General features: G+C 47.0%; 1 protein-coding gene across 9 annotated transcripts in view; it reads right to left on the bottom strand.

Annotated features, from left to right (window-relative positions):
* PCNT (pericentrin) overlaps positions 1–16,494 on the bottom strand; it is an 84,497-nt gene that overhangs the window by 38,304 nt on the left and 29,699 nt on the right. For 5 of the 9 annotated variants that reach the window (XM_081138891.1, XM_081138893.1, XM_081138895.1 and 2 more), the window contains exons 17-26: positions 12,521–12,667; positions 9,977–10,128; positions 7,892–8,052; positions 7,441–7,679; positions 4,478–4,640; positions 3,618–3,830; positions 2,965–2,997; positions 1,337–1,566; positions 639–755; positions 510–530 (exon numbers count right to left, since the gene is read on the bottom strand). In XM_081138891.1, the coding sequence (XP_080995017.1) occupies positions 510–530; positions 639–755; positions 1,337–1,566; positions 2,965–2,997; positions 3,618–3,830; positions 4,478–4,640; positions 7,441–7,679; positions 7,892–8,052; positions 9,977–10,128; positions 12,521–12,667 (1,476 nt within the window). The remainder of the gene's footprint in view (positions 1–509; positions 531–638; positions 756–1,336; positions 1,567–2,964; positions 2,998–3,617; positions 3,831–4,477; positions 4,641–7,440; positions 7,680–7,891; positions 8,053–9,976; positions 10,129–12,520; positions 12,668–16,494) is intronic. The other 4 variants (XM_081138897.1, XM_081138898.1, XM_081138892.1 and 1 more) reach the window with 1 other exon arrangement.

Below are 16,494 nucleotides of genomic sequence, written 5' to 3'. Positions count from 1 at the left end.
TATTCAGCAATAAAAAAGGAATGAAGCACAGAAACAGCAACAACCCAGAGGAATCTCCACAGAATCTCTAGGCTAAGTGAAAAGCAATCCCCAAAGGCCACCCACTGTGGTCCATTTGTATAACCATACGGAAAGAACAAACTATTATGGAGATCAGGCTGAGGGCCCCGTGGGGCTCTGTCTGTACATCAATGTCCTGGCTGTGACCTCAGGCTGACTTCTGTAAGGTGTCACCACTGGGGAAACTGGGAGAAGTACACAGGATCTATGTGTGTCTTATTTCTCACACAACTTCAACTGAAACCACAGTTATCTCAAAATAAGTTTGATTTTAAAAAAGAATAAGCAAACCGACTATAGCTACCTCGGACAAGAGGAAGCAGACAGTTCCAGACCAAGCAGAAGACGTGAGAAAAAGCAGCAAGACACAGGAGCAGGTGTGCCACCACCCATGTGCTCACGTACACCAGCCATGCAGGTGGACAGGGCACGGAACAGAGGACACATACCTCCTTATCCAGCTGTGCCCGCTGTCATTGCCGCGTACATGGAAGGCAAAAATATTTTTAAATATAAAGCTTAAAAACACTGTAAAGAACTGCTATCCCCTGAGTATGGCACATGGCGGGCTGACTTACATCACTGTCTCGGGGGCCCCGGGGCTGCAGCTGGGCAGCTCGGCGGAGCTGCTCCTCCAGCCTCTGGATCTCCTGCTGGAACTCCTCCCGCTCATGCTCCCTCTCAACGGCCTGCTCCTGTCACGAAAGGCAGACTGTGTGGGTCGCTTACTGTGATGTCACTTCCCAGTCGCACCCACTTCCCTCTGAAGGGGACCACTAAAAAGTATGAAATGGACAGAGAACGCTCTTGGTCCGAAGCTACAGCTGGAGCTTCCATTTCATACACATGACCACTGCCCAGTACCATGGGCCCCCCTCATGTGGACACTGTGTGAAGCAGATCTAAGTGAGGAGGAGGGCCTTCCCATGGGATGAGGGGGAGGCTTCTGGAATGCTGAAAGGAAGGAAACAGAAAGAACAAATAGCACAGGTCTAAACTGACACCAGGTACATGGGGTCTATAACTCAACTGCAGGAGAGCCTGCCCAGACCACAGAAAGGAGCTTGGCCACAAGACCAGGGGGTGTTCCCTCAGAATCACCTATCACAAACGTTGACTGTGTCTAAGCTATCTACCAAGAGACGCAGACACATGAAGGTCTACTATACATTAATCTTCTCACTGGGTCATAGAAGCTTATTTAATGACCTGGGAAAGGCCCAGGCTATAAAGATGACTTCCAGGGAGGCAAACAGTGTTTATACAGAGCGCTTACGTCCATGAACTGCCGCTGACTGCGCAAGTGCTTGTCCAGGGACACCATCTGCTGCCGCAGGGCACCGAGCTCCTCAGCCTGCGAGGCACATGCCTGATGGCGCAAGAGCTGCTCCTCCAGCTCTGCCTCCAGGAGCTTCACCTGGGCAAGCAGAGCTGAGCGGTCTTTCTCACATTGCTGCCTGGTCTCCAACCGCTCTGTGATGGCAGCTTCCACTTCCCTCCGAAGAGCTACAGACACAAAGAGAACAGAAGGGAAGCCCCACAGCACAGGGCATGGTTCTTAATGGTGCACCAGAAACACCAAACACACGCTTACTAACAGTGATACCCACATAGCACACACCCCACATGACACCATATCTAGCCTCCCTGGTGGTTCAAGACCCAGTCCTGGCTGGAGACTGGAGCACAGGGTCCCCAAGGCTTCCAGACCCCCAATAGATGCAGAACGGATCTACCCTTCATTCCCTCTCCTCTTGCAGGACCAGGACACAACTCTAGCCGTACACCCTGCAAACCAGAATGGGCCTGTGTTCTGTCAGACACTGAGCCCATGTCCTAACCTAATATCCACTGAAAATAAACTCCAGCACATTTGCAAACATAAATAATTAAGTTTTAATATTGAAGCTTTTATATGAAAATTGCTTAAAATAAAAAATTTTCAAGCCTCAGAAGAATCCATTTTGGTGTTCCCAAATGACTCAGGTCACTTTCTAGAAATTACACCTTCACATATAACCCCCAATAGGGAAAAATAAAATGTAACCTAAAAGTTCTGAGGGAACACAAGCACTGATAAGCTGCTGGCAGTAAAGCACTCACTATGAACCCAGGGCCAGGGTAGGATCTTGGAGAAAAAGGGTGAAGCCCTCAGTGAATCAAAAGCCAATTTAAATTCACGGTACGATGGTGCAGGCTGCAATCCAAGCGGAAGCTGTAAATCAAGCAGCATCTAAACGGAGGCTTGCCTCTGTGGAGCCCCGCGCGCTCAAACCACCCAAAACTGAAATATTAAACAGTACTTACATTTCACCAGCTTTCAAAGCTTAATTATTTTGGTTTGTAAAAATCTGTCAATCTTTTATGACAAACTACTATCACCAATAACATTCTCAAAAACTTTTCATCCCTTAAACATGCAGTTAGGTCAATGTCATTCACAGCCATTGGAGACACAAAACGAGGCTCACATGTCACTGCTGTGACAGTCAGTGATGCCTGGTCATCCACCCAGACACCACTACCTTTGCAGGTACATGCTGCAGAAAAGATACTGGCTACCAGCACACATAGCCTACATGGGAGCGGGACTGAGGGGAAGGTGTTTGCGTGGCGACCAAGGCAGAGAGCACAGGTGCTCCACTGGGCCCACCCTTCTCCCAGCCTAGGCCCCCAAGGCCCCAGCCCTGCACAACGCACACACTGTAGCTCAGTAACTGCTATAGGCATCGCTGGAGGAAAGCGTGCCCATTTATACATACGAATATTGAAGACTAAAGTTATCATTTTATTTAATAGTTTGCTGCAAACGCTCTGGAGTTTTTTCCTCTTTAGTAAAATACTTGCAAAACCTGGTACAAACACAGCATATAGCACAGAAATCATTCATTTGTTTTCACAAACCTGAGTCCTTGTGCGCTATAGTAACAGGAACGCCTACAAATGAACACATAGCACTTTCAGAGATGAAACAGAATATGTTACCTATAAAGTGACAGTTAGAAACAAGAAAGAGGACAGTGACAACAGCAAGAAATGTCGTTGGCCCTGGGAAACCCCTAAAACTTGTGCACCACTGCTTAGGGGTCTAAAACGTCTGTTTCCAAAAATCATGTTGAACCCTGACCCCCAATGTGGTGGTATCAGGAGGCAGCCGAAAGGACTTAAGACAGGACTGTTTGCCCAGATATCACAGCAGGTCCTGGCTTCTAAAGGCTTTTAAAGGAGACAAAGAAAAACACACAGGACAGCTGGCATAACCCTGAAACACACCACACGCCACACAAACACAAAAGGCAGAGCTGAATTTCCCCATAAGATGCCAGGACCTCCCAAAACTCTTGGAAAGCTGATCAATGTTCATGAGGCCCCAAAGCTGAACCAGGACCAGAGGTCCCCAGACCACACCTGGGGGAGCCAGTGGTAAGGGCAGGGTAGGTGTTGTATTGGCAAGCAGCAAGTCAAACAGGTCACACAGGATAACTAGCACCTTCAGTTCGATGGCACATGCCAAGTCCCTAGCTGGGATCACATGACTATGTGGCAGCCTTTCTTACCAGCTTCTCTCTCTTCTGCTTCTGCAGTTGCCACCTCCTTTTGGTGACACAGGACAGAGTTCTCCTCCTTCAGCTCTGCCTGCTGCCGAGTCACCTGCTGAAGCTGCTGATTTAGGCTCTCCAGCTCAGCCACGAGGCCCTGCTCCGATGCCTCCTTCTGGCCTAGTGCCTCCTGCAGGCTGGCCTTCTCCACCTTGAATCCCTCAATGATCCCTAGGGAGACAGGAGAGACACAGATGAGGAGGCCCCCCCTGGAAGAGCAAATGGAGCCACCAGGCAAACAAGGCTGCCTCGGCACCAGCATGAGTTAAGTGGTCACACCTGTGTTCAGGTCTTAACTGATAGGCACAGGGCTGCCTCCCACCCCAGGAAGGTGTGGGAACTGCCAGACAAGGTGACACACCTGTGAGCAACCCTTATACAGACCCCCCCTAGTGCCAAGTGCCCCACACACATGGCCATTGTGAGAGCCAGACACCAGGATCTAGGGGGTCAGAAGCAGTCACGAGGGTGACTTCTTGGGGCACTCACTGCCCATCATCTGTGATGGGAAGGGAAGACAAAAGTTCCCATCTTGCCACACCATGAAACACTCTCAGGTCTTCATCCCAAAGAGCAACAGGAGTTAAGTACCAGGGAACAGGACTGCCCCTTGAGCCTGTCTATTGCAACCCTGACCATCCCCCAAAGCTACCACAGCTCCTCAAAGGTGCTTGATTCCACTGAGGAAAGTCACTGATGCCACAAAACTGTTCATTTTATTTTTACATTTGCTTTAAAATATTCTGTGCTAGTATTTCCCCTTAGGCAAGGTGGTGCCTGTGTTCCAGCCCATCCCTGCCAGCCCACCGGCTGCTCACCTTCTGCCTTGTGCAGCTCCAGCATCAGCCGTGTCTTAGCTGAGTTCTCCTCCTCCAGGCGTTCCAGTAACTCCTGGTGTTTTCTAACAACCTGGGCTGTCTCCTCATTCTTACAGCTAAATTCTTTCTCAAAACGAGCATGAATTTGACGTGCTTCCTCCAGCTGAAAATTAGAAAAATTGGAACTGCATATTAAAAACAATCAAAGCTTACGTTAACCCCAATAGAATTCTACTTGCTTAGAATTCTGGTGAAATCACCAATATTCCATAAGAAACAAGTTTCCACCCAGCCAGGCATGGCTCAGTGGTTGAGCATCGACCTCGGATCCAGGAGATCGGGGTTTGATTCCTGGTCAAGGCACATGCCTGGGTTGCGGGCTGCAGCCGATCAATGACTCTCTCTCATCATTGATGTTTCTACCCCTCCCTCTCCCTCTCCCTTCCTCTCTCTGAAATCAATAAAGATGTATTTAAAAAAGAAAAAAAGAAACAAGTTTCCATTGCTTGCTGTTATGTCAATTACTAAATAAAGTCGCTCATGAAACAAATTTTCAATTAACAATTCTATGCGCACAGCACCACACAGACTCATGCACTTATGAACCATAAATACACGTGTCTCTGCACAGTAACACTGTTAAGGACACATGACAGGAAGCCAACCACCAAGAGCCTGGCACGTGGGCAGGGATGAGCTGCCAGCTCCACGGTTGGAGGAGATGGAAAAGGCCACAGGGGTGGGAAAAAGAGGCTCCTGGGGCCAGTCACCACACAGGGCAGGAAACCTGATGGTCTCCACCTCCCTGACTAGTCACCACGAGGCCCCTCCCTGGCCTAGTTGGATACCCCAACTTTCTGGTTCAGCCCTTCCTTCTCTGCTCCCCTGGCGGTGTGTCCATTCTGAGGCTCCCAGGCCATCTACAGGCTGAGGGGCCCTGATTAATCTCTGAATTCAAGATTCGTGCTCTCAGCTATCCCCAACAGACAACTGAGCACCTAGCCTAGACATCCCAAGTTGTACTTGATGCAGCTCAGCTGCTAAGGAAATCTGTTGGTGTTACCTTGAAAATGGATCCCAGGGCCGCCTCCCTACCACTGGCCACCTCCCACAGCTTCTATTCTCTTGAGACACTTACCCACCAATCAGACCTCATGGTGGGCAGCCCATCATGACCCTGGTCTGAACAGGGAGGGCCCCTCATTCCCTTCCTGCCACTGCCCTGCCCACCTCCCACAGGGCTCTGCTCCACTCACTCCTACCTCCCCAAAACCTGCCCTGCTTTCTCTACCACATACCCCACCTTCTCCCTGCTGTGGAAGTGGTTGGCCTCCCTGCAGAATGCACTCCGTGAGGTAAACTTCTAGGGAGCAGGACACAGTAAAAGCAAGTGTGGGCCCACAACAAACAAGGGCACCTAGTCAGACACCAGGCCAGGGCCATGGCCAGGTGATACCTGCAGATGCCAGATGTTCACAGGAGGGTGTCATAGCATGGGGGGGGCCACACACACAATCAAAAGCACCTGATGGCCCGGCTGGGCATGGCTCAGCGGTTGAGCATCGACCTAGGATCCAGGCGATTGGGGTTCAATTCCCGGTCAGGGCACATGCCTGGGTTGCAGGCTTGATCCCCAGTGGGGGGCATGCAGGAGGCAGCCGATCAATGACTCTCTCATCACTGATATTTCTATCTCTCCCTCTCCTTTCCTCTCTCTGAAATCAATAAAGACATATTTTAAAAAAAAAGCCCGGTCAGGCGTGGCTCAGGGTTGAGCATCAACCTGGGATCCAGGCGATCAGGGTTTGATTCCCAGTCAGGGCACATGCCCAGGTTGGGGGCTCGATCAATGACTCTCTCATCATTGATGTTTCTATCTCTCTCTCCCTCTCCTTTCCTTTCTCTGAAATCAATGAAGATATATTTAAAAAAAAAAAAAAAAAAAAGCACCTGATGACTTCTTTATTGCTGCCCAAACCTGTCCACGTTTTGAGAGAAGACGGGAGGTGAAAAGGAAAAAGGCAGTTGGAAGGGTGAGAAAGAGACACTTCAGGTCCTCAAACTGTTGCTCTGCCCACCTGCCCTGAGGAGGGGAAATTACTCAAGTGTTTCTGAAATGTGAACAGCAAAGCTTCACATAAGAGCACTTTTTTATTTTTTAGAGAGGGAAGCGAGAAAGAGAAACACTGATATGAGAGCAAAACATCTATCAGCTGCCTCCTGCATGCCCCCTACCCAGGATCAAGCCCTCAACCTGGGCATGTGCCCTACCAGAAATCGAACTAGCAAACTTTAGGTGCCAATCAACTGAGCCACACCAGCCAGCCAGAGTTAGAGTGCTTATTTTTTAACTGGGCTAACTTTAGAATCTCTTTACCACTTTCAACTATTCCTATTTAATGTCTTTCATAACTGTCTTAAATGTTCTAAAAGGGTTAAAAGAACTCCCTTTTTCAGTGATAACCTTTGAATATGAATATATTCAATGTGGAATTAAAATATTACATAAAGAAAAGTAGAAGTAGGCTAAATTACTTGTCATCTAAGTTAAGGATGCTGAAGTTTTATTTTTCATTCACAGCAAGTCCACCTCCTCAAGAATTTTGGTTCAGAAAAGACTTCTCCTCAAGGAGACCCTCAGAGGAAGACACCACTGGTAGTGACCTGGCGAGGGGGGGGGGAGTGATGAGCACCACAATCAACAGTTTCTGTCCCCAAAGGTCAGGTGCAAGAAAGAACAGAGAGAGGCCTGTTCCACCTGGAGAATCAAAGTGTCCACCCCCACCCTGAAAGGCTGGTGAGAATCAGAAACGCCCAATGAAGAAGGTCTGTTAATCTATCCAACCTACTTACTCATTCACCCACTGCCCTTCTCTGAGGCAGAGCATCAGTACAGGGGACAGAATGGGGCCACACAGTAAAGAATGGGTGGCGAGGCTGGTGCTGACTGGGCCATGGCTCACCTGCCTGGAGGAATCCAGAACCATCTCTAGGAGGCCGTCCACTGCCAGGCCAAGGCTCCGGTAGATGCTCCTGATGGGCTGCTCACACTCCAATGTACTTTCCGGGCTCATGAAAAAGCTTTCACAGATGTGGCTGCTGATGTCAGCCATGGAAGACACCTCAGTGCATTCAGTCAAAGTTCTATCCAGCTCCGGCAGGGCCACATCAGGCCCAGGCCATGTCTCATCCAGTGCTGGCGCTATAAAATGAGCAAACACAGAAGCCTGTGCCACGGAAAGACCCACACACCGACCCCGACCTAGGCATCAGGGACAAGCATGCCCATGTCGCTAGGGACAGCACCCCATCTCAACAAGGAGTGGACTCGCCAGCGCTGGGTGGAGGGGTAAAGCCCAGGGAGCACTTGGTGCCCTGGGCCTGGGGGCTGCACATGGCCTGTCCAGTGCTCACCTACAGATGGAGCCTGGCCCCCTGGCCTCACGTCGGGCAGGCTCTCGTCCTCCAGGCAGAGCCCCACGCGGTCACTGATCCGGCTCTTCAGGGAGATGGCAGCCTTCAGCGTCTCTCCAAATAGGCCCAGCAGCCTCCGCAGGGAATCCTGGAGAGCAATCCTGGAGAGGGAAGCACAGTGTGCAGCGGTCTTCAGCCTTGACCCCAGCTGGGTGGCTCTGCGACAGGAGCAGAGCAGACCTTGTCACTGCTGCTCAATTTTAAAAGATGCTGTTATTGTTTATTCAAGCATGTCTCTCCAGAATCGGCCTCCAGCCAATCAGCACAGAGCAAGGGCTTTGCGGAGAACCATCCCCACAGCTGCTCTCCCCTCATATAGGAAAGCACAAACCTCATCCATCCCCAAGGCACAGCCTCCCTGAACCTAGGGACCTTGCCCTTCGTGAGACACCTGTTCATATCTGACCCACAGCCCAAGTGCATGGAGATTCTCCCATGCCTCTCCCTGAAGCTACATGGACTATGGAGGCTGGTGAGGTTTGTTCTTCACAGGACCAGGACTCAGCCTGCACCCTGTCTACAAGCTGTGCCCTTCCAGATCAGCCCCACCAGCTGGGGCTCCTCTGTCACAGTGACCCTGTCTAGGATGTAGCTACGGGCAAACTGATACAGCTTGTGTGTAGGGCAGACAAGCCACCTGGAGCCAAAGTGGGCAGGACACATGCTTGCCCACCCCAACCTATTCATGCACACATTCCCTACCAAGGGCCCCACATGGGCACTGCTCCCAGCATGGGGAGAGACATCACTGAGCAAAACAGACAAATAGCCAGAGGTAACATTCGTAGTGAGGGACACAAGCAGAAAGTGAGAGGAGAGAAGAGGAGACAGTGGGCAGGCTGTATGAAGCATAAAAATCTTGGGGGGGTGTGGGCAGAGAGCCTGACAGCTCCCTGTCTGCTGCCCAGGGCCCTACAAGTGGCTACCAAAGACACAGGGAGGGTGGGCACAGCAAATTGGAAAGCCCTGGGTTAGTGTGCAGAAGGAGAAAGAGAGGATGATCACAGAGATGGCGGGTCAAGGAGGACAGCTGTTGGCTTTGCTCTGAGAAAAAATGCCAAAAGGCTCCCTCGAAGGCAGCCCTCTTCTTCCTCACACCCTGCCCAGGTCATGCTTACTCCTGGTCCCTGTGGTAATCCCCAAAAATGCCTAACCCCTGTGGGTGTCTGGGCATGTGCAACTGCTGCTCACCTGACTGGACACACCTCCAAACACCCGGGGGTCATCTGCTCTCTGCCGTGTTCCTCCCACGTGCAGAGCTGGTGACCACAAAGTCTGTCACACTCCACCCTGCACTCACTGAGGAGTCTGCATCAAACTACAGGGCAGCCACAAACAAGTGCTAGAGGAGCATGCCCATCTTCACAGAGAATTACAAGGCTTTCAAAAGAAGGAAAGGAGACCTGGCAGGGATCCCATGCAGCAACAAAGTCATGAATCCTGCACATCAAACTCAGGAATAATCCAGGCCGGCCTGCCCTGCCTGGTTTCTCTTGACCCTCGAGGTCAGTACAGGAGAACTGGACAAGACACTGGGCAGAGACAAGTTGACAGGTACAGCACAGATGGAGAAGCCCAGAGAAAGACGTGCCCACAAGCAGGATGCTGAGCAACTGATCAGCAGACAAAAACGAATTTCCTGATATCAGATGCAAATAAACAAATAACTGAACAGTTCCAGACATGCTCCAGACCTACATACAAGAAAAGAAAAACTAAAACTGAGACGAAATACCGGGGGGGGGGGTGTCTGTGTGGCATCAAAATAAAAAACTCTTTCTCAAATGAGACCCCAAGCAAACAGAACAAAGGGGCAGATCGCGAACTGCGCCTGCATTATAGCATCAAATTTTGTAATTTGGAAAATGTGAGGCTTTGGCAAAGCAAGATGGCGGGTATGCAGGTGTCTGGACATTACTTAGTATCTTCCTGGATGTTTTTAAATGATAAGAATCACATAGCACAAGGGCTCCCTTCCCCAACATCATTGTGTGCTCAGGCAGCAGTGACAGAGAGGACACTGACCTTTCGCTGTGAGACAGGTCCACATCGGACTTGAGCATCGAGATGAGGTTTGTGCCTTCCTGGTTCTCCCTGTCCCGCCTTTGCTGTAGGGTCTCCAACTCCGAACGACGCTCTTCTATCTCACGATTCAAGGATAAAATTTGGTCTTTTAGCTGTTGAGAAAAAGTTGTTAAAGCTTTAGTTTAAAAATTTAGTTAAAAATAAACTTCTGTAAGAAACTTTCACCGTAACTTTCATCATCCCACTTAAGAAAATATGGCTATGACAAGGTAGTGATTAAAGGTAAAATTCTTAACACAGTCTTTGCTCCATTATTTTTGGCCTACAAAAACAAACGTGCAACCCTCCGAGCCTGCCAGCCCTGAGGGGGGGAGGGGCAGAGTCAGTAGAGGTTATTTCACAAATAATAACTCAAAACAAAATCGCTTTTCTAGTCATTCAGAATAAAAATCAGTTGCAGGACTAGTGAACATCCCTCTTACAAATTTCTCTCTAAAAACAAAAAGTCAACGATTACAGTGTCTCAGTGGGCTGGGTGGGTGGGCGGCACCAGCTACCTCGGGCTCCTGTCCCACCTGCCCCCAGCAGCTTAGAGAAGTGACTACTGTTTTCTAGCAACAAGGCAACGTGAGCCCCTGAGCCCTCTCCCAAGTTTAGCACCAGCAGTAGAGACTTCTCAGTTTCGTTCCAGTTACCAACGAGAACATGGGCCCTCCCCATGGAGGATGAAAGAAGAGAGGGCAAAACAGACCACGCCGAGCCCAGTAGGGCCACCAGCACCCCAGTCCCAACTCTCTAGAGGGCCACCAGACAACCCATAGCCGCAAGGGACCAATGAGCTGACGTGTCCATGGCCTCAGCCAAGATGAACAGGGAGAAGCGACAAGTAGATGGAGAAGCAGTGCAGGAACAGCGCCACAGTGCCATGGATGACTCTTCCAAGGGGGAACACAAGCACAGGACCATATAGTAATGTTAAAAGATACAAAAAGAAAACACAAGCCACGAGGAAAAGAGTGCAATTTTGAAATCAATTTACTGCAGGGAAGAACAGCAAACTAAACACAGTTTCAATGTTGTGCTTGGAAGAAAATTAGAAAAGAACAGTGATTCTATAAACCACTGGTTATACCCAGCCAGCATGGCTCAGTGGTTGAGCATTGATCTGTGAACCAGGAGGTCATGGTTCAATTCCCGGTGAGGGTATATGCCCGGTTTGCGGGCTCAATCCCCAGTAGGGGGCATGCAGGAGGCAGCTGATCAATGACTCTCTCTCATCATTGATGATTCTCTCTCTCCCTTCCTCTCTCTGAAATCAATAAAAACATATAAAAATTTTAAAAACGCACACACAAGAAAAAAACAGTTTAAACCACTGTTTACATCAGACTGACACATAGTAGCTGGAAAAATGAAATAGAGAACTGCAAGTTTCAAAATGGCAAAAAATGACCCAAAAATCAACAAAAGAAATCCAGAAGATGAACTGTGTACACCAAACGCTGCCAGCACATGGACCTGCATGTCCAGACCACTCAAGACCTGGCTGTGCCTCAGCTTTGGAGTATGGATAGTGGATGGCAGTCAGTGGATGGCGGACACTTAAGGGCCTCACTGCATTGAGCCCCACAGCCATGACCTTTAGGTTGGCCATGCCCATGACTGGTGGCCAAGGCACACAGGCCATCGTGATGGCCAGTTGTACTCAGAGGGCCTATGGAACAGCAGACTCTCCTCAGCCTGTCCTGCTCCCTCCCCCTGCCAAAAGCACACAGTAGGTGGGGGAAAATCCTAATATATGATCAAGAGGAAGATAGGGGCAAATAAACAACCTAACAAAACTGACTAGAGAAAATAGAAAAGAGAAATAGTTCTATTAAAATTTAAATTCCTACTTTAACATCTCCCACCCTCCAGAGACATGATCTTGTTAACTATCCTGTAATCTAATCCCCACCTTGTCTTCTCCCACCTTGATGTCATCTTCCTCACTTCCGTCCTCAATTCCAAATGCATAAAAAGAACTACAAACTCTTCTTCTCCAGAGCACCTGAGATCTTGCTTTAGGGGTATAGTCAGTGTGGCTCAAATAAACTCTAATAAAAATTCTCAACAGGTCTGAACAGTTCTTACATCAACATGTACACAAAGGAATATTCAGCCTTAAAAAGGAAGGACATCCTGAAACCTTCTACAACATGGATGGACCCTTGAGGAAATTATACTCAGTGAAATGAGCCAGTCACAAAAGGAGAAATACTATATGATTTCACATTGTCGGAATCATAGAGACAGAAAGTAGGTGGTAAGTGCCAGGGGCTGGGAAAGGGGTAAAGGGAGTTAGTAGTTAATGGGCACAGAGTTTCAGTTTGGGAAGATAGAAAAGTTTTGGAAATGGATGGTGATGACGGTTGCACAAGAGTGTGAATGTGATTAATGCCCCTGAATTGTACACTTAAAAATGGTTAAAGTGGAAAATTTCATGTTATGCATATTTTACCACACACACAAAAAGTAGTAAGAAGCAAAGATATGTCCACACACCTGCAGAATTTGGTTGTTCTTCTCCTGAAGCTGCAAAGACAAAGACTCCTTCTCTTTTCGGTGAAGAGATTGTGCTTGCTCACACTCCAGTCTGTGTATCTCCTTTTTTTCATGCAAAGCAGCTTTCTTTTCACGTTCAAGTTCATTCTGTACAAAGGTATATTTAAGGGGGAAAAAATGTCATTAAGGTATAAAACTATGCTTGTTCCATTTCTTTGCTCTTCACTAGAACTTAGTTCATTCAACAAATATGTACTGATCCATACTCTGTGCCATAAAAGGTAATCAAAAGGGCCAAGGCTGCTACCCACAATGAGCACGCATTCAAATGCACTATGATACCGAATATCAGAGAATCAGTTCGCTGTCTTTCCCAAGTGGTCGCATTAAGAAATGCTCCATCAAGAGGGTATCATGATCATCAAAACCTCAAATATTTAGAAGCCTAAGTTCCTTTGGTTTTAAAAAAATAAACCGTTTTTTCTTAAATAAAAAATGTTTAAATAAGGTACACCTAACAAGTTAAACTATATTAATGACATAAGCTATTTTTTGCCTGGCCAGTATGACTTAGTTGGTTGAGTGTTGTCCTTTGCAACAAGGGTTGCTGGTTCGATTCCCGGTCAGGGCACATGTCTGGATTTTGGCTCAATCCCCAGTAGGGAGCATGCAGAAGGCAACCAATCAATGGTTCTCTCTCTCTCCCTCTCCATTCTTCTCACTCTAAAATCAGTAAAAACATATACACAGTATCCCCCAAAAATGTATACACACACTTTGAATAATTATAAAAGCAGTGTTTATTAAAATACATTTCACTTTCAAAGTTGAACTATCAGCTGTTGAAGTGTATATACATTTTGGGGAGACACCCTGTATTTAAAAAAAGAAGAGAAGAGGGGAAGGGGGGAAGGGGAGGGAAGGGGAGGGAAGGGGAGGGAAGGGGGGGAGGGGAGGGGAGGGGAGGGGAGGGAAGGGAAGGGAAGGGAAAAAGAAAAAAAAGAAAAGAAAAAAAAAAGAAAAGAAAAGAAAAGAGAAGAAAAGAAAAGAAAAATTATTTCTTTTCAAAAACTACAGAGGTAACACTTTCAGAATGAGAGAATAATGATCTCCAGAAGTCTACTCTTCTATAAAAGCACTCTGGGGAACATTGGCAAAAACTGTCAAAATCAACTTTTTCAGAGCTCTGGAAATTAGGAAAGGCCTGCAACAAAGGCTGAGTCTCTTATCAGAGTACCAAGCTTTGGGGTATTTGAACCTGCCCTAATCCCATTACTCCAATCTCAGGGACGGTCTTGAAAACAGCAGCCATGGGGGCTGCAGCTGGAGCTCCCCCAAAGTGCCACCCCAGCTACTATCAGTAACTGACCTGTCCAACAGCTCAATGAAAAGCTCCGCTTTCAGAGTGGTCTTTACCTGATCTGAGACAGAGGACACTCTGTGTCAACAATTCTATTCCCAGTCCATTTGTCACAAACAATCAACAGCAACTGCTTAACATCATATGGCCTGAGGCAGTGATAACAGTTGGTGCTAAAAGAAGCTGACCAAAAAACTTAAAAGGAAACACTAGAAAATGGATGTCAACAGGGGGCTTTTAAAAGCTCTAACATACTCCTGAGAATTTAGAAGGCATGAGCATATGCAGCACTGTGCACCTGCCCAGAGAGACCTGAGAAGGCACTGAAGCCTTTATCTCTCCCTTACCTTGCAGCTCCACACACAAAGGAGTTAAAGCTGAGGCAGAGTTAACTGTCTGCCAGAGTACTGACAGCATGATCCAACCAGAGCCCCTTGCAACAAAGAGAATTATAAAAGGAACCAAATAGACATTCTGGAGCTGAGAAGTATAATTACTGAAATGAAAACTTCACTAGAGGAGCTCAACAGCAGATTCAAGTCCAGTGGACAGAAGAATCAGTAAACATGAAGACAGGTCAAATGAAATTACTCAGCCTGGGGAACAGAAAGAAAAAAGAATGAAAAAAAGCAGAGCCTCAAAGGCCTGTGAGACACTATCAAAGACCAAAATACACCCAATGGGAATCTCAGAGAAGAGGAGAAAGCCAACAGGGCAGAAAGGACACTTGAAAATAAAAGAGCCAAAATCTTCACAAATTTTATGAAAAAATACTAATCTACACATACAAGAAGCTCAATGAATTCCAAGTAAAATAATAAGCAAACTGCTGAAAAACAAAGAAAGAATCCTGAAGCAGCAAGAGGGAAGCAACACAACACAAGAGACCTTCAGTCAAGAGGCAGTGAGATGACATATTTAAAGCGCTGAAAGAATAAGACTATCAACCAAGAATTTGATATCCAAGAAACTACCTTTCCAAAATGAATAAGAAATTAAGATATTCCCAGATAAATAAGAACTAGGAGAATTCATCACTAATTAAACTGCTCTGAAGAAAACACTAAAGGGAGTTCTTCAGGTTAAAATAAAAGGGCACTGGACAGTAACTTTAATCCACATGAAGAAATAAAGAACACTGGTGTAGGTAACCATAAAGGGTAAATATAAAAGACGAAACAAATGTAGTTTTTGCTGGTAATTCTTTTTTCTCCTACCTGATTTAAAAGACAACTGCATAAAGCAATGAGCATAAAATATGCATATGTACTTTGCACGACAACATTAGCACAAAGGAGAGAAGAAGGAATGAAGCTATATATGTAGAATAATTTTTAAAACTATTAACTATTAAGTTGGCAAAAAAACCAAAGAACCAGCCCCCAATGATGTCAAGCCCCTCTGTCGTCTCACCCCCAACGCAGAACTGCAATTCCTAAGGGCAGTTTAGAAGCTAAGCATATCACTTATTTTTTAACCTTCACTTTGTTTTAGAAAGGGTTTTAAGGCACTTGACAGGGACACACAAAGTCTAACAAGACACACCAACTAGACAGAAGAGCAGCAAACTCAAAGCACCCATCCCAACTATCCACCTGCGAGGAACAGTGGGGATGCTGTGTGCCTGTGCTGCCCAGTGTGCCACAAGGCTTGGTGCAGGACCTTGCAGAAGTGCACCATGACAGAGGCCAAGACCAAACATGGCAATATCCTGTGGTAGAACATCCATGCAAGACATGCAGGAGCCTGGCAAGGCAGTTTTGAGGGTAGGGGAGAGTGTGCCCTTCCAACCCATGCAGGAGGGTGTCCAAAATACACTCAGGAAAGGCTGCAGAGAGCACCCAATATGCAACCTCGAAGACCCAATACCAGGGATAGCTTTGGACATTGGGCAGGAGTGCATGTCTTCAGGCCACCCCGCAACATGACTGGACAGGATCAAAGAAGGTTTGACTCTCGAGACTATCCACTCATCAGATCTCTTACAATTGCTTCTAGTTCCAGACTTGTGTAAAATTGTGTTTAATCTGCCATGTTCTGATGGTAAGGCCAATATAAGAAAAAGATGTTCTTAGGTCTTTCTAAAATTCCACTGAATTATAGGGAAAATGTCGTGTGTGTGTGTAAATCATTAAGAAAACACAATAGATATGCCTAGGGAAGAGAAAAATAATAAGTAGTACTGCACAAAGAACATCAACATAGTAATAAAGACAAATTCAACTGATAATGAATTAAAGACATTCAAACTATATCTAAACTTACCACAGTTTCTCTTAATGTTTTCAAAAACTTTCATATAAGTAGATCTTTAATATATATGTATTATTTACCAAGAAAAAATGAAACTGCCTTAAGCAATCAGTACTGGTAACACTACAGTTTACTTTTCTTTCCAGACCCTGCTTGTGTTACTACCCGAGGGAGAGTCCTTCACGGAGGCACATCTCCAAGAAAAGAAAACTGAGCTTACATTTTCAGAGCACTTTTTTCACCACCACACTCCAAAGGGAGGGAACCTGGAGAGTGACCCAATCACCTCACACACGCACATTAAGTAACTTCTGATAAGTGACACTGCTTTTCAAACAGGTGCAAAGATATTTGTAGCCCA

Source organism: Miniopterus schreibersii (genome assembly GCF_964146895.1).
Source record: "Miniopterus schreibersii genome assembly, chromosome: 5".
In the NCBI taxonomy this organism is placed as follows: Eukaryota; Metazoa; Chordata; class Mammalia; order Chiroptera; family Miniopteridae; genus Miniopterus; species Miniopterus schreibersii.
The sequence above is the reverse complement of the archived record's forward strand: the minus strand, read 5'-3'. Positions and strand labels throughout refer to the sequence as shown.